Below are 21,882 nucleotides of genomic sequence, written 5' to 3' on the forward strand. Positions count from 1 at the left end.
GACTCGAGAGTATTACTTCTATTGTTGCATTAGAGCAGATCACAGTCACCCTGTTTTGTTTGGCTGTTCTGTCAACAGGAAAATCCTATAGCTATGTATTACCATAAAGTCCCCCCTCCAAATAAAAAGACTTCATAATAAGTTATTTCTTAATAATTCTACTAATATTTACAGTTTACCATTTCACAATTTAAACTAGCAAACTTCCCAGCATGCATTGCGTGAGAGTTGCAACTCTACTCTTTTTTTCCCCATTATGACAAACCCATGGTGGAAATGGTCTGCAATACATATTTAAATTGAAGAATTAACTTTTGTGAAACTACAATGAATACTGACTCATAATAGCAAAAATAGCAGTATATTGTTGTCAATTTACTTAAAATGACCTTTAAAAAAAAAAAAAAATTTGGTTTAAAGGTTAATATCTTTAACATAAAAAACCTTTTAAATACAAAAGATTTTATTTAAATTTTAAAGAAAAAATATTTAAAATGACAAGAAATGTCTGTATTTTATAAGATGGTTATTATTTGTAATGTTATGGTAATTTTCTGGTGCCCCAGCTGCCAGAACTTTACTGTTTTTAACCTTTTTTACAGAGTGCATTGCTCACATTAGGGTAGCCAACCAAACAATAGCATTAAAAGCAACAGGACACCCACCTGCCTGCACTCTGGCCTGCCATATCGTAGCTCCAAAGCAAAGTGCTGGCAATTGCAAGTCTCCACGTTGTAGGGCAGATCCATCCCCACCATGCTACAGGCATCCCTCACGATGCTGTCACCATCGCGAGGCGTGTACTCATCATCCAGCAGGTTGTTGATGCTGAAATGGTAGAAATCCACCACATCACAGAGCATCTGACGCTTCACCTGTGCTGTGCTGCTGTCCAGGTCCCAAGCTCCCACACGATTTTCTGAGTTTTACAGAAGAGACAAACAGGAAAGAAGTTAGAATTAGGAAGCTTAGGATAAGTTGCTAATAAGTTATTCAATAAATAATCAGTTGCTAATATCCACATGAAGGCAAATCCTATGTATTTTAGCAATTAACCAACAAAATTAGATTTTATATGGGGGGCAAAGGCTATAGATGATCTTCTAACATGAATGTAGTAAATACAACATGTCACTCACTGGGAGGAATCAAATGAACAACTTCATTTCCACCAATGTAAACAGCCCAGTGCTTAAATCTCCCACGGAGGATCTCAATCAGGTCTCCTGGCTTTGCCACGACATCAAACTAAAAGGAGCAAGAGAGAGAAGGAAAGGAAGAAGGGGAAGCCGTTGCTCTTAACTAAGCTACTAGCTTAGCTAGCTTCTAAGCTAGCTTGACCTAAAGTAACAAGTTAAATTTAGTAATTAAAAAGAACTTATTCTGTTGTTTGATGGTGGTTTTAGCAAGAACTTCTGTAACACACATGCTTAAGTAGTGCAGGCGTATGTCGACACGCAAAAAATTCATATAAACTTAGAAAATAGTGAGCTTAATTGTAAACAACCTGGTAGCTAGCATAACATGGGACAGAAACAGGAAGTCAGTACGATTAAGGCAGGAACCGTTGCGTAACAGCATTGCGTCGGCAGCTTCACGTTAAAATATCTTTCGTCGTTCTTATTTTGGTGTTAGTAGTGTTGGTGTTTATTTTTTTCCCTTTGGCTAAGACGTAACACATTGCTCCACCCACTTTTCTATGCACTGTAATCCAGGAACGCTTAACGCGAACGCGACAAACATGTTAAATGTTGTCAGCATAGAAAGAACACAGTCTATGAGCCTAAACTGACATAAACTCAAAATCTATAATAGCTGCGTAGCAAGAGACTCACCAGCGTAGGTGCCATGTCCTCCCTTCTTCACCACTGTTCTTGTATTATGTAAGAACAGTTGGACTGCAGCTGCTTTATCACTGTTGAAACTGAAAGTGTGCTTAGTTTTCAGACCAGTGATAAACACAAATGTGCAAATAAAAAAAGATCAAGTAGGCACAGTGGAGAAGACTGAATAACCAGCCTGCATGGCTGTAACACGCAAATCATTAACTAGATGACTCAGTGGAAATGTTAGACTTGGAGACCTGCCAAGCAGTGCCGAGTGCAAAAGCTACTGCTGGCAAAGTGCACTGTAATGCAGTGTGAACACCTGTGCATGACTGGCAGCGATGGGGTGAAGCATCTCACCTTTAGGTTTAGAGCAGAGAACTAATTCCTGTGTTATTTTAAGGTTTTCAGTGCAGAGATAAAGTTTTTTTTAAAGGTAATTGACTGCCTTATTGTGCCTGTACCTGTACCTGCTGGTACAAAAACCTTCTGGGCTATTTACAGTTGGATGCCTCAATGAAATCAATGTAAATATTGTAATGGTTCTGATGTCTAGCCTCTAGTTATATGGTTCTAATATTTTGCATCCTGTTATATGGTTCTACATGTTATTGCCTGAAAGAATGTGAGAGGGGGCGCTGTGAGGGGTGTGGGAGGAGAGAGCGAGGAAGAGCAGGCAGTTGTTGATGTTGTTGTGGAGTGTTGAATGTTGGGAGTTTTTCAAAGAGAGCTTGTTAGTATGTGCTGTGGCTAAAACAACAGCATCAAAGTCTGTTAAGTGATTACAAATAAAAGGGCATTGATACCACAAGAACATCTGGCTGCTTGTGTAGGAACGGAGAGTATTACAATATTAACAGGGAGCAGAATGTCTTTATCTGAATTGAACTTGACAGCCCAACTACCAAATGAATATGCATTATGGCTGAGATACTTTGAATCCTTCAGGCAATCTCTTGTTAACATATCAGTCATATCCTTATGAGGTGCTAAATACGCCAGCGTCTGCGTGTCTGTCTGCTTGTTTTGGAGCTCTTCTACCTCCTGGTGGACAAACTCACAACAGCACAAAGTTCTAGAAAGTGTCCAATCTGTCTCCTCACCTCCTCATCAAGGGCTTAAAACAGGAAGCCTCACTAGGACCAGCCCTTTTAGCTGTGCAGGATGTTTGGAGAAATTCCCCAACTCGTATCAACACTGCTGTGCTTTTTATTAAATACAGCTGTAATACAGTGAGTCTTGCATCCCAGCCAAAAAACAAAACAAAACAAAACAAAAAGAAAAACCAAAAGTAATTTCTTCTTTGTATTTTTTCCCTACTCTCTTCTGGTTGTCTTCACCTCACTGACAGCAGACAAAAGCCAGAGGAGAGATCTGACACCAAACATTCGTCTCCCTTTCTATCTACCAGTGCTGCTTTTTGCCGTAGCACCTGTTGAACTGCTGCATCACCCACCTCCCAACACCATATACTCTGTGCTTTCTCTTGCTTTGTCTTTCTTCCTCATTCACTTTCTTACTGTAAATAGCACTAGAATATCCCTTCTAAGTAAAAATATTGCACTTGTGACTGTTTGCTTCCCATAAACCCACAGTGAACTGCACTCATGGAAAGGGAAGCAGAGGGACTCACATGATGCAAAAAGTGATGATTTTGATGTGTGCATTTCTTTTCCTCTCTCAGTTACTTCGAATCCATTTATGCTTCTTGCCCTTTCATGACCACTCTTTCACCGTTTGAACTCTGACCTTTCACACTGAAAACTGAAGCATGTGTGTGAGCATGCTGGGTTTAATCGGAGCCTGAGGCAGAGAGCACACATCTCATCTGCCCCCTTGTATCCCCCCTAATCTCCTTCCTGCAGGTCTAGACTATCTCTCCTCCTGTGTCTGATGAGCAGTGATAAAATCCTCCACGAGCTTCAACTGGTGGACTTTTACTTTTTCCACCCCCTGCTCTTCTTCCCATCCCACTTAGTTCAGGTTCAGGCTGGCAGACAGGGCTGTGTCAGATGCTGCTCTTTGATATGCTAATACCTTCTTCTTTTCCATGTCTGTTTTAAAGTATTGACTGGTACTGCAGCCATGTGGGTGCAGCACAATCCTCAGTCTGTTACAGTGAAAGAAGGAGGACATATAGTATTTGCTAGAGCACCCTGCTTAGTCAGTGATTTGCACTCTTTGCCCTCATTGGGTCTTAAAAGGAAAAACACTTCAATCAGCTGAGAACAATGCATTGTCAGGAATTTGTAGCGGCTGACAGATGGGCACTTGCGGTGTGTTCAGGACAGACTTGCTTCCTTTTGTAAAGGCTCAAACTCAAAGCAACAAAAGTCCACAGAAAAGTGAGAGTGTGGTTTCTCTAACTGAACAGCATATAGGCTGTAAAGTTAAAGTTTCCTTTGATTTGTGTTAAAAGCCCAAAAGCAGCCAGAAAAAGCAGCCGGTGCTGTTGCAAGAACAGTCTGCAGTGCAGAACAACAAACAGTTAACATGGTGCTTTAACAGAGAGCAACATGACATCTGGCTCAGGATGGCAGATGACTGTAACTGTGTCACAGGAATAATATACCTCATTATTTTGCTTGTTGATCTTGTTTGGAAGTAATAAATGTTATATTTAAAAAAAAGTTTTTTTCTGAAAATAACTACTCAAAAATTTAAAAAGAATGATGGTACAATGTTGAAGTTTAAAAACACATTTTTAGACTTGGACATGACCCAGATTGTCATAACTACTTGCATATATAATGTTTTATTATTTTGCATGTTATGTTTTTGTGCACTTTTATTACTTGGTTCCGTGAGGACTGGTATCTCATTCTGCTGTATGTGCATTTTATATGGATACAATTAACTTTAACTAAAGTCAGTTATGTTTGTATGCCCTAAAACATTTTCAGAGGTACAAAACAATCCTTATTTCATTCATTTTCTACCGCTTAGTCCCTGAGCGGGGGCACGGGCAATGGCGGGGTACACCCTTGACAGGGTGCCAATCCATCGCAGGGCTAACACATAGACAAACAACCGCACATGGGCAATTTAGAGACACCAATCAACCTAAACTGCATGTCTTTGGACTGTGGGAGGAAGCTGGACTCCACACAGAGGGGTCCCAAGTGGGGCCTGAACCCGGAACCTTCTCGCTGTGAGGCAATGACGCTAACCACCGCGCCACCGTGCTGCCCCATCCTTATTTCCTTGTTTGATAATAATAATAAAAAAAATATTACATAATTTTGGAGCTAGTGGCCTTCAGACTTTGGGGAAATTAAATGAGGCCATAACATTTTCAGCATGTGTATATTTTGGCATCTTAGACATCAGATTATACTCTGCAGTGCTAACTCTGCACGGGCCATAAATCATGCCAGCTGTTTGGCAGAAGTTGTGAATCATCGTACAATGGTTAATTAAAGGCAAATCAATCTCATCGCCAGTGGTTCTTTTCTTCACCTTCAGCGGCATGAGGAGGATGACGAGGAATGCAATGTTTGCTCACGGCCAGAAAAGAGGCTGCCACTCATATTTGCACAGAGAACAAAGCCTCCCAGGCTCTTTGGCACCATATGAAAGGTGTGTTTTTACACTGCATACAACAAATACAACTGTTCACTTTTTTTTCTCCTTTTTTAAAAGCCATGGCCAAATTTCAGGAAAATGGGTTTTGTGCCAGTTGCCATGGTAACTAGTCAGAAGATATTTGGGGATGGATGGGGGGCAAAGTTCACATGCGAGTTCCTCATTACTGTAACAGTCACACACTGTGCATAACTGTACTGAAAGGCAGTTAGAGGAGAAAAATGACAAGTGGATGAGAAAAGGCTAACAGGTTTTTTAAAATGGTGAGAATAAACAAGCAGCAGGCATTTTCCTCTTCAGAGCAATTAGTTCAACACATTATAACTTGGGAAAACATGCAAATAGACAAAATACAAGCAAACACGGCATCTTCACAAAGATGTAAAGTACAGAAAACATGGCTGAATGGCTATAAAACACTGCAGGGTATAATAAAATCTGAACTATGCAATCAGAATGAGTAAATATTTTCATAATGTTTTCAATAGTGGTTTGCAAACGTAGCTATTATGACACACAAAACTCAGATGGAAGGCAGGAAGTAGAAAAGAGAACAAAGACATGAAGTAAAATCCGTATCATGCTAGTTTTCAAACGATATTAGGAGAAATGGTAGATTAATGTAGATTAACCACTCTCAAAGGTCCAGTGACACATCATTAAAGATGTGGGATGATCATTGCGAAACAGGATGGAGAAATCATCCCACATCTTTAGCAGCAGGGTAGCAGTTAGCTAGCTCCATAAGTGGTCACAATACAAGGGAGCCCACTCCGCTCCTCCTGGCCACAGTCAAAGGCTTTGCAAGCCATTGTTGTCAGTGGTGTTGAAGTGTGTTCCCTTGCCAAATTGTTTCCCCTTAACCCCCTAACCTTATCCTAGCCCTGACCACTGATGGGGTCGCTAAGGGAAACAATGTTTAACATGGGAGAAACATCTTGTCGGGTAAAAACACGTTGACACAGTGTTTTTCAATTTCTTGCATTTCACCCCTTATGAACAACTATTCTCATTGCTCGATAAAAGCTTTGTCTGCTTTGTCGGTGTTGTTGATTTGATCAACTGTAAATGAGAAACTGTAGGTATTTGGACAACGTGTGATAGTACCGCCTATGTAGAAAATCGCTTCCTGCCCTCCATCTGCAGTTTGTGCTAGAGAAGCACAGTGATGTGACGACATATACAACCCACCTATGAGAGTATACGCCTATATTTCTGTGGTATATAGGATCATAAAAAGCTTTGACAACCCATGTCTTTGTAACTTATAACTAATGACTAAAGAGAGAGCATGTTTACATTTCCCAAATGCTTCATGTTACACATAGGACAAACGCAACAGTGGCTGTGGTGACCACACATGGTGCAGGGCGGGACAACAGCATGTCTTCCATTCATCTGGATCTTTCCCCTGCCAAGAATTTGTCTGAGAAGAGACATGGAGAGAAAAGACACCAGCTACTGTAGACCTGTCATCTTGGAAAATCAGATGACATGCCAATAAGTTCTCTGCAATTCTGGCTACTAAAACTCGGAGCGGTTAGCAGCGTGGGATGATGGTTGATGTGAAAAGGGTTCTGGGTCCCTTGTACAGACTTCTTGCTCTGGGCCAACCAACCAAGACGACTCATAACACATAGTTCCGAACAACCCCAGGAACCAATCTGACCCTGAATGCACCTCTGACCTCCTGTGCAACCTACATCTTTTAAATGAAGTGGTCTGTGTACAGAACCAAAGCAGCCATCTGCAGCACCAACTCAACCAATGGCTCTAACCATCGGGGGGTGGGGGTTTCAGTATCTTGCCCAAAGACACTTCGGCATGTGGACTGCAGGCACCGTGATTCGAACCTCCGGTTGGGAGACAACCGCTCTACCCACTGAACCACAGTCGCCTCACAACACAGTCGCATCTTAAATATTTGAAGCAGTAAATCCACTTCCTGTTGACGTGCCAGTTTCTGTCCTCCGTGTGCTCTTCTTTTCCATTTTATGTCTTTATCCACATTGACTACTGTTTGAGTGTATCTGTGCTGGAAAAGAGAAGTGGAGGAAACACTCTCGTCAGACTTCTGTAAAGTGTCAGAATCAGCAGGCAGGAGGTGGATGATGATTCATAGACAGAAACAGCCGCCTTCTGCTTGCCCTCTGTGATCTCTGCTGAGATCTCATCCATGTGACAGAAAGAAACTGTGGATATTTTAACCAGCAGGCAATAGTTGAAAGCTGCCCAACTGTCGCTGACTCATTCTAAACACTCTGCTTTTACACATTTCTTGGGATGGAAATTCTGCCTATGTCAACAGCAGAAGCAGTAAATTTAAAAAAAAAAGTTGTAGTTTTTCAACTTTAGAACAATAAAAGTAATAACTCACAACAGTTTTCTATAAATACAATTCCTTTTGCTACTAGTGATTCAACCTGCAGCCAGTTCATGAAAGCTTCTACATTTGTGGTCTCACCATGCAGCGTCTGAGAGCTTTTTCCCAGGAAATCTGTTCTGCTGTGCACAAAAGGGGCACTAAATGTCTCTGGTTTGCTTGGACTAAAGAGAAGAACAACTTAGCGTGAGAAGTGATGGCAATTGAGAATAACAAGACAAGAGAATTGACCATAGAAAGTCACACAGCAGAGCTGAACAACAAGCAGAATGTTCCATCCATTTAAAGTTGGGAAATTAAAACAGTCACAGTGGGTAGAGTTATTTTCTGCACAACTGTGACTAAATCAAGACTTTCTCCACTGGCCCAATGAAGGTGGTTTAACATATCAAGGGAATCAAAATCACAACTTAGAAAGTAAGAAAAAACTGTAGACACATGAAAAGTAACTTGTTAAAAGAAACCCTGCCCATTGTTCTGTCCCCTTTTTCCATCCACCACATATCCTAGATCAAAAATACGTCTTCATGCTTTCACTCTCAGGTTTTGGGGAACGAAGTATACGCTAAGCAAACTTTACCGTCAGCGCCGATCACAGGTACAGAGCAGATGAACGTGCCTTGTATTTAACCATGTTTTACAGTTGAGATGCACCTGCTTTACATTAAACATTGCCTTCAAACTGAGCCAAATGAGACCAGAAGTCAGAAATATTCACACATTTGTTTACCTTATAAATCAGAGTTGACCATCTGTTTTCTCAGACTACTTGATCTCAGCTCAGTTAAAAGGTGCAATAGAAAGAACATGATTGTGACGTGTTAATTTATTCTGACATTTTCCAAACATGTTAAGTTCTGACAAGCACGTTTCTGTTGAAACAGACTTGTACCATCAGTGCTTCATAATAAAACTATCCAGAGGTGGAACTGTTGAATTACAGTTTGAAGTTGCCAGTGAGTGATTCTATAATACATCACTGGCTGCTTCTGCACAGCCACTGATGTACACTACTCCCACGTTTGCACAGACATCAGCACAGATGAGTTTTATCTGGATAACACTTCATATGTGGCCGTGAGTCAGTCACAAGCAGTCATTTGCACCAGCTCACTAGCACTGGTGCAAATGACTTGATGGTAAGTCAGTGTTCACTCCCAGGGGATGACACAGAGCGCTCTTGTTCAGCAGACCTGTTTTCTGCATGAAAGTGTTTTTCAGGACAAGCCCTCGCACCTTTGTCTGTGAGTCGTCAGCTGACTTTGGCCGAGCACTGCCGGAGTGACACATCCCGATGCTGTTTGCATAAGGCCCAGCCACAGATGATTGATTACCCCTTATCTGCCCTGGAGAATCAGAGGCTTAACTGAGCATGGTTTAGTTACAGAGCCCTTTCTCTGTCCATGAAAGGCTTGGCCAACACTCTGGCTTCTCCCTCGCAATGAATGGCTGCATTCTAAGCAGACCATGCTGTGGGCAGGCCTTTGTTTCCCTGACTGATGGCGTTGGGTTGTTGAACAGCTTCCAGGAGATCGTTACCGACTCTATCTGACAGGGTCGGGACTGCCAGGGACCAGTGGCTTCTGCTGCCAGCACAGACAGCTGCAGAGAGCATCATCCAAGCTCACTGACCCTTCTAACTCAGATCATCCTGTGCAGCAACTTCAATTTCACAGCTCCAGATTGTTACCTGCTGCAGATGTGTCCTTGAGCAAAGCATTTTAACCTTCCTTGCCCAGAAGGATGTGGTCAAATTAACTCCCAAAAGCACGTGAAACTTTGGTTTGGCAGTGTCCAATAGGCATCAGGTGGGATAAGGAGGTCTGCAGTGGGCAAACAGCCAAAATGCAGCCTATTAGATACACCTTTTACACAACAATATAGAATTTCTGCAGCTGATTGGAACACTCATCCTTCACACAATTCAGCTTCAATGTTTTAAATCATGAAAAAGGTGGCTGTTTAGAAAATGTCAAAACTGAACTCATCTGTGCCAAGAAACAGGCCAAGGAGTTGAAATGTGCTCAAGTGTACCGTAGGTTTACAACAGCTTCTCAGAAGAAGGTCACTAAGATCCAGTGTTACACGTCCAGTCACTGCTGACTTTCAGTATTTTACCACAAGCTTCCCCAAATCCTAACCGAGTGCAGAGGATATCTAAATGTCACCATAACAATGCTAATGATGCTTTACTTCTTATCAGTGGATGATGTATTGCCAGACTAATCAGAACACACATTCTAAATATGGTGCTTTTGCTGTTGCAGATGATTATCTTAACAACAATCAATTATCATTTAAATAGTTGTTCAGTGAACTGGGCACAAGTGTAAGTCACTCAATTTATAAATAAAAATCTAATCCCCCCGCCACACCGAGATAGCAGATGAAATATTTTTAAAAATCTATAATTTTATTTGAGCACACACCCTGAAGTAGTCATCACTGTAGTTTTACAATAAGGCTCTTCTGTAATGAGCACAGTCCAGAAAATGGTTTTTAGAACAGAAACTGAAAAGCAAAATAAGGACAAAATGTAAATGATGTGCTGAGCCTCAGTTTTTTCCAAAGTTTACCTAAGAGCTTTCCTCATAACTTTATGCTGAAGGTCACTGACTGAGTTCATACACATGAACACATCCGTTCATTTATCTAGTTGGCCTCCAACCAGGATAAGTGTTTCCTCTAAATCAGAGCTGTGGGAGTCTGTTTCACTTCTGAACGCTGTGAATGGTTCACTTGTCTCATTTGGAAAAAAAAAATCTAAATATGGCAGCAGTAAAAGAAACAGCAAGTTTAAGTTAAATATTTCCTACTTAATGAAGTGCTGTTTTTCCTGTGGCTGCTGTCAAACATGTAGGGACAGCCAACGACACTGCTGCACGGTGACAGAATCATTCAAATGTCAGAGATGGTTCTGGAAGCAGGAGACTGGCTGAGGATCTCCGTAGTGAAACCTCTCTTACATTTGCCTCTGGAAGTGAGGAGAGATGAAAGCCAGACTGGTCGTGCAGCACCGACCTCACCTGAACTCCCCACATCACAGGAGCAAATTCCTTTTAATGCCTCTTTGCTGAGCAGGAGCCTTCCTGAAAGAAAACCCCTGAATGGCAAACATTTTCAACCCATTGTTCCATTTGTACAGCTGGATGTTTAACAAGGCAATTCAGGTTAAGATTTGGGTTAAGTGCTGAATGTATTACAGGAGTGGGGGCTCTCTGGAGACTTGAACCACCAACCTTGTGTTCATTAGCTCCTTTCTCCTCATGCTGATGGATACAGTATAGACAGACATGAGACACCACCTCAGCCTCATGTCTCAGAGATTGTGATTGGTCTTTCTTTTCTTTCAGCAGCATACTTTGTAGATGTTAAGTTAGTTAAGTAAGTTGGCCTTTTTAACCAAACACCTGTTGCTAGAACAGCAGGAAAAAAAAACTAGCTCAAAGCAGAAGAGACGTCAGAGCTCTTCATAAGCTTTTAGGTGGCTGTGACAGGAGGCAGACATGTCACAGAGAGCCAGGATCCCTGCTCCAGCACCGGACAAACAAAACCTTCTGATGCATCTGCACCAGCCACACTAGCAACAATGACATGACTGTTTCTTTTTGTTGGTGGTTTCATTTGTTCCATGAAAATAAGATTAGAATGACAAGATATCCTGCAGCGCATGGCTTGATGAAAACTTCTCACTGTACTGCAGAAACTCGTGCAGCCAAGAGACAATTTTCAGTTTAAACTGAATGAAGAGCCACAGTGAGAGAACCTTTATTGTGGCTGACAGAACAGCCAGACTGCTCCAAATGATATTCACCAGGGCCTGATAACAAACGAGGCGCGTTGTAATTTCAGACATGGCAGCAGAACAGCTCCTGAGGGCCAGCGTAGGTCTCGTCCTGCTCCCCGTTGCCGCACTGAGCACCTGTCTCGCTAAATTCCCAACAGCTCATAAGAGCCCCTCATCTCAGGATCATTAATTCACCGTGACTATGCACAGAACAGTTGTGCATGTTAGTGTAAACTTTACATTTGGCCAACAGCCACCAATACCATCCAGCAGCTGAGACTGAACAGAGGCAGATCTCTTCAGAAAGAAGCCTTCAGTCTGAGCCCGATGGACAATTACAGTTCACCTCCTGTTTCACAGAGATGTGTTTGTAAATCACAGCTTCTCCTTCACTGGGAAGTCACATGCTCACCCCTCCTTTAGATGGTGTGTACCAACAGAAGTGTACCACCTCATCACTTTTACTGCATCTGTAATTAGTACCAACTTCTATGGTTCCTTCCAGGAAAAGATCTAGAAATAAACTGGAATTTACATAAGTGACACAGCCACACACCAAATACAACAGGTATAACTGTATCGTGCTTACACGAAACAACGGGCTTATTGTTTTGAAAAGAAAAACTGAAATTTAAATGTCTTTACTTTGTATTTAAAAAATGGCACTCAAGTTGCAAACCTTAATAATTTGGCATTTACATACAACTGACAGACAATCAGCAGCTCATTTGTGCTTATTGTAAGAAGAATTGATTTACAATGACCTGCAGTGACCTCTGTCTTCTCGCAGCAGGAAACTATGTGGACATTCTGGGTGAAGACTGGTTAAAACTGACCTACGCTTTAGAAAATCATGGTTAAAAATAATCATAATAATAAAAAAAAAGTTAAACTGAAATGAGTGAGCATTGGTAGTTGTTATACATCTAGACTTTAAGCCATCTCAGTGATTTACTGCTGCTCTCTCATCAGCAGGAGTACACACTGTACTGTTCATCTCCTACACCCTCTCTGTCTCCATCACACAGGAAAAAAAAAGAGATTAAAAATTAGGAGTGCGTCCACTTCCCAGCCCCTGAAATGTTCTGGGTAGATAATAAAGATTTAATAGATGAAGTGGGGGAGGGGTTCCTGTGTGGCATGGGCTGCCATACATCTCCTTCTCTACCTCAGTCCAAACAAAGCTCTCTGGGAACTGAGTGAAGAGCAACGTCTCCAGCAATAGCCTCATTCTGGCATTGCTCAAAGCCTTATAAAGCCAGGTACAGAGTCCGGATGCCAGGGATGGAGCTGTCTCTGCGCTCAGGCGCCAGAGAGGAGCTGAAATACTGCAGGGTCTCTTTAGTTTTCACAGCCAAGTCATGTTCCTCTGCCGATACCCGCCAACACTGACAGGAAGCTCTGTGATAGATCAGAACTCATCCAAGACTTTTTACACAGTGAGCTGGCTGTCTATTGTTGAACTCAGTGCTGAGCCTGGCCGTCAATGTGAAACTTAGAAGTAAATCCAGCATAACTTGAGTTATTTCTGCAATACCTTTGACCCTAAATATCACGTTGTTGCTGCTTGTCAGGTGTGGTGGTAAACTAGTGGCCAGCTGTTTCTGGTTGCTGTCTCGAGGACAGATATGTATTTCTGCCTCCTAATCCGATGCCTGAACTGCAAACAGGATCATAACAAGGTGTGATCCTGACTGAGGTCAGCACAAATTGGAAATGTGTTCAACTTTCTTATGAAGATATGAACACAACTCTCACTTCGGTTACATAAGGACCAGAAGGCGCAGGGCCCCCATACCCCCATACCCCCTATACCTTTAATTCTACAAAAGGCAACAACCCATAACTTGAGTATACCCTGGCACCACTGTGCAGGTGGCTGCAGTGTGCCACAATCCCACAATCTCTGCAAAGACAAAAGGGTTTTTGTGGAAAAGCAAATGACGTGGTTGCCTTCCATATCTGCTGTATTGCTTTGAGTGCAGACCGACCCAAAAAAACCTCTTTAATCACTACCAGAACTGATGAATGAAACATTTCCTTTCCTCCCAGTTTACACTTTATCTTTGTGAAAATGTGCTTGCTCATATCCTGATTTCAGACCACAACAGCCCTCCTTAGCAGGACCAGGACCAGGAGGACGACTTAGACACAAGGTCAGACTTCAGTCATGATGGTGAGAAAAACAGCTCGACAATTTGTTTGAAGATCTTCGACTACTGAGGGAAATAGGATGTGCACCACGGCTGGGCTTCCTGCTCAACAAATTATCTGTCTCTCATTTCTCCCACTCATTTGTTAAGTGTAAATCATCTCCTGAAGGTCCTCTACTAAAGTCTTACCGTGAGTAGCTAGAACAAAGTCAGAGAATAACAACTTGACACAGTATAATGCAACATAAAACACAACATATGCACTTTGTAAACACTTAAACTGGAACATTTTCTCCTAAATGATGATGTTTTGTCCTGGATCAGAATAGCAACAACTCATTTCACCCCATGTTAACACTTTCACACATTAACACCACACAGTAGTATCACACTTCCTTCGCACATTAGTCTAGTGATACCATCAAGTTTGCATCACCACAGATAAACAGCAGGTTGGCAGGACTCCATTTGGATTTAAGTAAAACTTTACGAGCTCATGTAGATTTGCGGATTCAATTTCATTTTGAATTTACTGCTGAGCAGGAGGATGAGGATGCCAGAGCTTTCATTAAACTGTAGATTCCTAATCTGCTGCCACACATCCTGCTACGAAACCGTGCACCCAAGGAAACAGATCATCAGTCATTTAAGCAAATGTCCAAATGAAACATATGTTTACATCCAAGTGTCAAAGCCCTCGGGACTAAAGGAAGAAACAGTGCGACACTGTCACAGACCCACAGAGGGAGGAGGATGGTGACTGGATGTCAGCTTTTCTCTGCCACTTTTGTCTCCACAGCCAACACTGGCTTCTTTAACCATGACCACAGTGTTTCCCTACCCCTTAACTAAGCAATTATTTTCACCCAATGGCTTTTTCCTACTCATAGATGAGTCACATCTGTGCCAGAACTTAACCAATTCATAACTATAGTGGTGTCAGACCTGAAAACCCATTTTATTTTTCAGTGATGATTAAGAGTTTGGACAATTTCAATACAAGGTAAAAAGCTGCAGTGCCGTCCGGATTCATGCATGAATAGCATTCAGGACATAGAGGGAAGCAAATGGATCACTGATATTTAAGACCCCTGTGCAGAAACAAGTTTTATTTTCAAGCAAAACAGTTCCTTAGATTATTCAATCTTTACTGCTTTTTCAGCAGTTTTTTCTTGAACTGGTTTAAACGTCAAAAGAAGAGTCACATGAAATGCGTATCACTGTAACAGCCACAGACAGTGGCTTTCACTTTTCCTCCCAGAATCAAAGGTCTATCTGCCTTCTATCGAGTTAAGTGTAATTGTGCTGCTGACAAGCTCAAAGCCATCTGTACCTGCACACTGAAGGTTTCAGGGGGCTTAACAAAGACATAATCAACACTGTGCAGCTTATGAGCGCCAGCTGTATACAGTATGTACAGCTTGTAAAAACATCGGTTTGTCCTCACACATCACACAGTGAATGAATGTGGGGACAGAACATGAGCAGGGTAAGAGAAGAGAGTCGGAGGCAGCTATTCATCAGTGTCCTACAGACTGCTGCACAGTCACAGACAGAAATAGGCTCTATGGATACTAAATGGCCTTTTAATGGTACAGAGGGACATTTAATGATTTCTAATTATTTGTGGCAGCAGCGAGTGTAATTTCGTTCCTTAGTCTGATCTCATTAGCAGATCCTGGTCTGTAGCAGCGATTTATATTGATCATGAAGACTCGCAGCTCAAACGCTGGAAGTTAATTAAGTGATAAACGAGAAAACAGATTAGTGAGTTCGAAGTGTTGGTGTTTGTGCACAGGGAACTCCTCCTGGGGCGTGAGGACACAATGTCAGACCCACACTGTGCTGCACATTCTTGAGACCCTCTGAAATTTCATTGATATTTTCAGCCCTTGATACCCTCTCTTTATCACAAACGCCCAAAAAATTAAAATAAAAAATGCAGGAGCTCAGAAACAGCTAAACACAAAAAGGGTGGAAATGGGAGATTGTTATTAAATCACAAATGCTGAGTATTTGCAGAAGAATCTGTGCAAATATTTTGCAAAAATAAGTCAAATCAGATATATTTTGCACAATGGCCCTAATTGTTTTTATGTCTTTAATGGGGATTTGTGGCTTGGTGGTTGCTGGTTTGACTCTCAGGGTTATTGCAGAATATGTTGGTGGGGAAACAGCTCAGCCACTTAACTTGGGAATTCTAATATTTCAAGTTCAAGGGGGACCAGTATAATACAATATTGATTAATACATTGAATATTAATGCACTGTAGATGTAGAGTCATGAGATACGCCTTGGACCTGGCATTCTGTAACACAAGTAAATGTCATGAAAGAGAAAATGGGAAGGAAATGATGTCATTAGTGGGAGACGGGCATACGAATGATGAAGGAAGAAAGTGAGGAAAAGAGAAATGAAGACAAGTAACTGGATGTTTGTGCTGCTCTGGAAAAGCTACCTTTCATACTCTCCTCAGAAATACCCCGTCTTAACTTCTACTGCATCTCAGGAACCTCAGAGATTTACAGAGACAGCTTGTTGCTGTGTAAATGACAAATCACTAAAGTAAAACTAGTAGTAAACACAATGTAACAAACTAGGAGGTGTTTATTTTTCTTCCTAGTGATGATCGGTCTCAGTGACTTCTGGAAAATTCACTGTCTTTATCCTGTAGTTAACAGCTGTGGACACAGTGACTGGTCTCCAGCAAGAATGAGAGAAACATGTCAGCAGCTTCTTCTGCCATTTAAATGAACCAGTCTTTAAGTGTTGATGGAAGTCAAACCTTTCAAGAGGCACTTTAGAATCATCTTTCAGATTACAGCATACACAGGGTGGCTCATAAACTGCATATCAATGGTCTGAAAAGTTTAACGGCCTCAAAACTGACATGCTAAAGGTCATAACCTACTAGGTGCAGCTCCAGTTTTACAGTGGAACCTCCTGATGTAGAAGAGACAGGCATGAACCTCAAGTGTAAATAAAGTTTCTCATTTTGTAATTATTATCTCCTCCACCAGATGCAGACTGACTGTAAAAGACATTTAAGCAGATCAGTGGAGCTTCTCCGCCTTCTCGAAAATGTTTAACAGAAATGAACTGCAGTTTTTCTTTTTTTGCTTCTCAATTAATTTCTATTTAACCAGAAACAGTGAATTAGTCATCAGGTTGTGATGTGGTGTTGATACCACAAGCCAATGAGAATAGTCTCAACAGAAGGACAATACGGACTAATGCATGTACCCAGGAGAAAATAATTGAATTTTTATCTGTTTTACACTATAATGAATCCTCAGCCATTAGCAGGACTGAGCTTCCAGGACATTGCAGAGCGTGGATAATTACTTGTAGGAGCTGAATCTATGGGCCAGTCAGAGAGAAAGCTTCATTATACTGGAGGCTAAAGAGGACAGTGGCGGTGGAGGCATCTGTTACTTCAACTACGCACATTTATCAGTACTCTGGTTTCATGATCAGATAAAAGAATTACTGCCAACTCCAATCAGTTTGTGAAATGGGTTACGTACAGGTTCTGGGTGTTTCTGATTGTCTTCTTCTGTACATGTGTGTCAGTTGGGGGCCAAACTCTTGTTTGCATTAAAGGCATAACTGGAAAAACTGCAGAGCCGAGGATGTTTTTTTCTAAGCTTGGGGTAACCATTGCTGCTCGGTCGACCATTGCTTATGAAATCATCACCTAAATCTCCACAGATAGGCGATGGCTTTCAATAGACTCAGCCTCTCCCTCTGTTCCTAAAGAAAGGGCCTTCTCTGAGAATCCGGAGGAGGATTAAGACGAAAGTTCCAAAACAAGACGACCAAAAACCAGTGTCCTCATGAAGAGTCTATTTCACACATGAGTGTGCCTCCATCTCATGCTGTTGGCCACTCTTTGAATGGTCAGAGGGAGAAAATGGAGGGGGGAGGATTCCAATTGATCTCTTTAAGCCGTAGGGGCTTACTTAACTCATCCTGGAGCCGGCGCTCTGCTGAAGGTATCGCTAAGGCCCCACTTTGCATGAGAAAACCAGGATTAATCCAAATATTTATCCACGCTGAGAGGGATGTTTCCCAGTCTTTACAATCCCAAAAGAATTCTGCACATTTATTGTCTTTTTAGCTCTAAGATTATAGTTTCTCCTCTGTGAAGTCTAGTTTGCATTGTGGCTAGTGTCAAATATGAAAAATCCTGCAGTGAGGAGACAGGAAATTACCAAAAGCATGGCATAAATATTTCACACAGAAAATTCATAGCCTCCTGCTCCTGAGTGTCTGGCAGCGTAGGGGAGAATTTCTCATACAGACGTTAGTGAAAGGAACGCATGCCTACCTGGAGACAACAACAGCTCCACTTGTCAAACGTGTCTGATGTCAGAGCTGTCACCACGGTTACAGCCGGTAATGATGTCTTTTGACAATTTTCTCAGAAGATGTCGAGAAACTCCCTGGGATACCTGTGTCTCTGCCGGGAGGTGTCCATGGCAACTGCAAGCAAGCTGAGCGTGCTGTAATTCAATTGAAATTTCACACTCATGCGCCCAGTCTGACTCAGGTCTGCGTCTGCCTCTCTCAATCAGTCTCATTAGACCCGTCACTTATTATGCTTCCATTTTCCCTCTCATTAAATCTCCTTTTGTCTCTTACATAATGCCTGCTTTGTCCCTGTTAAATTGTTTTTGCAAGATATACTGTACAATATTTCACTCTGTCAACAAATCTCATGAAGATATACACTCACCAGTCACTTTATTAGGCACACCTGCTTGCAATTCACTGCAACACTTTGCCTTAACATCTGTGTTTATGGAGCTTAAAAAGTTTGTTTTTGGTGAAATTGTCAAATGATGTGTTTATTATTGAGGTAGTTAAACTAAAGGTTTAGTGTTGTAGCCACTGTAGCAGAGTCAAACAAAACCAACTCTGAAAAGTCCCCAACAAATGCAGTGTTTTCTCTTCATTGAATACACAAGCAAAAACCACAGTGCCCAGTTGTTTTAGGACATTTGTGATCTTTTTAGAAATAAAATAAAACATTTGAGCTCCATTTTATTTCAGTTGGAATGAATGCTGGGGCTTTGACGACAGCCACAGACCGGCTAAGGGAGGTGGATTAACACAGCCGGTTTTGATGTTTTCATGTCAATAATAAGAAAAATCCAAGCAGAATAAAATATTATTTACTGATGTTTCCTTCACCTACTTTTATACAAATATATGTTCAAGAGTGCACCTGTAATTTGGATACAGGAGGGCATTTCTTTGTGGTTTACCGCCTACAGTTAGATGCAAGTTAAAGACACTGGGCCGGGCCCTCGTTTCATTGTTTAAGACACATGGCGCTCACTAAGAGACAAATTAGATCAGACTGTTTTTTACCTGCAGCTCAGTGGATTTGTTTACTTCTCTTTTGTTCCCTGTCTGTCTTTAACTACTGTATCTCAATCTGAACTCAGATTTCTCAGTATCTTTCCACCTCCGTTGCTTCATTTCATCCTCCCTTCCAGCCCTTTCTCTGCCTCCCTGTCCTTGGGAACTAATCTGTGTGTTTAAACTGTTAGCTTGGCATCCAGCAGTATCATACAACCAGGCTAGCACTGGGGCAACACAGTAGTGTAGTTCTCTTTTTTCCTGCTGTCAGCCCCTCTTGGAGTTCTTTAACAAGGGGCATGGAGTGGCCCATCCTCTCTGCTGCTCGGCCTGTGGTGGAGTATTTCACTGGCCTGATGGTGGTGGGGGGATGAGGAACGCTGTGGGCCCTCAGACAACTCAAAACTCTGTGGTGGGAGTCGAACAGAGCCAGGAGGAGGTCTGAGTGCAGCTCATGCAGCGAGAGACACATATCATGGGAAAGATAAGCAAAGGGCGTTGTACACACTGCACTCTCAAAGGGGCCTTCTCTACATCTTGTGTGTCCTGCAAACATTCAGCAGTACTGCTGGGAACGCCATATCATATATTAACAATATAATGTAATAAAACTGTGGTCAAGGTTTTGTACAAGGGAGCAGGTGGCAGGTGTGTTTGCAGTGGTGGAACGTAAGTAAGTACATTTACTCAAGTACAATTTATCAATATTTGTGCTCAAGTATTTTTATTGTACTACTTCACTACATTTTAGACACAAATATTTTACTTTTTACTTCACTACATTATATAAACGTACTGTACAAAGCCAGATTAATACAAGACTATTCATTTCTGGTGGAAAATACACTTGATACTCAGCAGTGCTTTAAATTATAAGCTCGATGAAACTGGCTCCCCCTTTACCAGCTGCAACATTAAACGTTATGTACACAATAATAAGTTAGGGCCTATATATTAGTGCCAAGTGTGCCATTCTGCATAATGAGTACATTATATTTTGATGTTAATATTTAAGGGATTCCACCACACATCTGTCCAGCACTGAAATACAACCATCTTAAAAAAAATAACCTATTATTGCAAATTTTTTTGCAAACTTGCGTATCCTTTACAGACTATTTAGTAATTCAAAACCAAAATGTTTGCAGCTCAAACTTGATAGAACTCCTTAACTAAACTCTGGTTGATTAACATGTTACACTGCACATACACAGACTACAAAGTTGAAAATTAGTGATAGTGACAATGCTGAACCAGCGCTGGGAATCGATAACAGACGCTTTGTCTGACGTCATTTTGTTTTAAATTGAAACAAAGTAACACATTAACCGAACAGGACCGAACATGGGAGACAAGGCAACAGATACGTGGCAAAAAGATAGAGTGTTTAACAAGACTGGAGTGTGTGAGGGTGTGAAGTGTGTGTATTTCCAACTTATGCAGCCTATGAAACGCAAGAAAGGAAGGAGGGGAATTTTCTTTACAATAATAATAACAATAACAGTACTACTAATAAAATCAGCGTGTTATATTTCTAGAGGTTGGTGGGAATGTGTGTGGCCTCAGTCCCAGGTGTTTGGTTCAAGTTGAAATGTGTTAAAAATGGTTCCATGTGTCATAAAAAGCTGACACATGTAGTGATTTTTTTTTTATTTCCAGTTTTGAAAGATTGTTTTCTTGGCAACAGCTAGAGAAATGAGGAGTGGGTTTTTATATTTAATTGGTAGGTGGTCGATTTCTAGGATACTACCGAGTAAGCAAACTGATGGACAAGGAGGGATTCTACAGCCCAAGATGGTGGAGAGTTTCTCTGTCACTGCTTATGCTATATAGCTTGGATATTATTTTCTTGGAATCTGTAATTTTCATAATCTCTTCAATTAATTTGATGGGTTGTAGTGGGTTATTGGTTACACTAATCTTTGACTTCATTATGGATTTTAGCTGATTGTACTGGAGGAACTGTTCTCTCTGAACGCCGTACTTCTGGATCAGTGTATTAAATGATATGAACCGGTTATTTTCAAATAGGTGGTGTAAGTGAGTGATTCCTTTGTGTTGCCATGTTGGGAAATAGGGTTATTATGCAGTTGGAAATCAGGGTTGTGCCAAATTGGAGTGTATCTACGTGATGCAAGTGATGGCTTAGTGATTTCACTAAATCATCTGACATCATCTTTGTCCTCTGCACAAGTGCCCACACCTCAGGATGCAGCTTCAACACAGGGGCACCCCCTCCACCACCAGTAGAGGGCACTTGAGCAACACCTCCTCCGGTTAACATATGCACAGAACAGCACACTGCCACAAACACCACACCCAAACCACTGGTGCATGAAGTACAAGGGCTGCAAGAAGTCATTCAGATCTGAGCCTTCATGGATCAAAATGCCTGTCTGTAAAGGATATGGTTTCTCTTTTTAGTAATATACTTACTCTTTTTTGCAATTAAAAAAAATCAGCTAAGTTCTGCTCCTGTGTCACAGCTCAAAACCTATGCACTGTGTAGCTATAACATGAACTGTGGCTCAATTAATCATTTAAAGGAAGGCAGATTCTTGCCTTTTCTATAAATAGTCCACTCAAATCCCACACTGAATTTCATGAAAAATACATCTGAGATTCTGACAACAATGTTTCTTAGCCATCAAAAATAATAGATAACTCTACAGCAGGATGAAAAAGAGATGGAAAAATGGACATTAAAAACAAATGCCAGTAAAATAAACTGTTACCACAAAGTAGAAGGCAGCCAAGAAGTACGAGCTGTATGGTTGGCG

The 21,882-nt window shown here is 41.4% G+C and overlaps 2 protein-coding genes across 2 annotated transcripts in view; both read right to left on the bottom strand.

The window, feature by feature from the left end:
• LOC109962456 (retinoic acid receptor responder protein 3-like) overlaps positions 1-2,106 on the bottom strand; it is a 4,938-nt gene extending 2,832 nt beyond the window's left edge. The window contains exons 1-3 of the mRNA XM_020604185.1: positions 1,836-2,106; positions 1,140-1,248; positions 666-919 (exon numbers count right to left, since the gene is read on the bottom strand). Of these exons, the coding sequence (XP_020459841.1) occupies positions 666-919; positions 1,140-1,248; positions 1,836-1,850 (378 nt within the window). The 5' untranslated portion in view covers positions 1,851-2,106. The remainder of the gene's footprint in view (positions 1-665; positions 920-1,139; positions 1,249-1,835) is intronic.
• Positions 1-18,190, bottom strand: part of foxi2 (forkhead box I2) — a 35,739-nt gene extending 17,549 nt beyond the window's left edge. The window contains exon 1 of the mRNA XM_020604180.1: positions 18,066-18,190. The gene's annotated coding sequence lies outside the window, so the exon portion shown is untranslated. The remainder of the gene's footprint in view (positions 1-18,065) is intronic.
• Positions 18,191-21,882: the final 3,692 nt, after the last annotated feature.

The sequence above is a fragment of the Monopterus albus genome, unplaced genomic scaffold (genome assembly GCF_001952655.1).
Source record: "Monopterus albus unplaced genomic scaffold, M_albus_1.0 scaffold64.1, whole genome shotgun sequence".
Taxonomy (NCBI): Eukaryota; Metazoa; Chordata; class Actinopteri; order Synbranchiformes; family Synbranchidae; genus Monopterus; species Monopterus albus.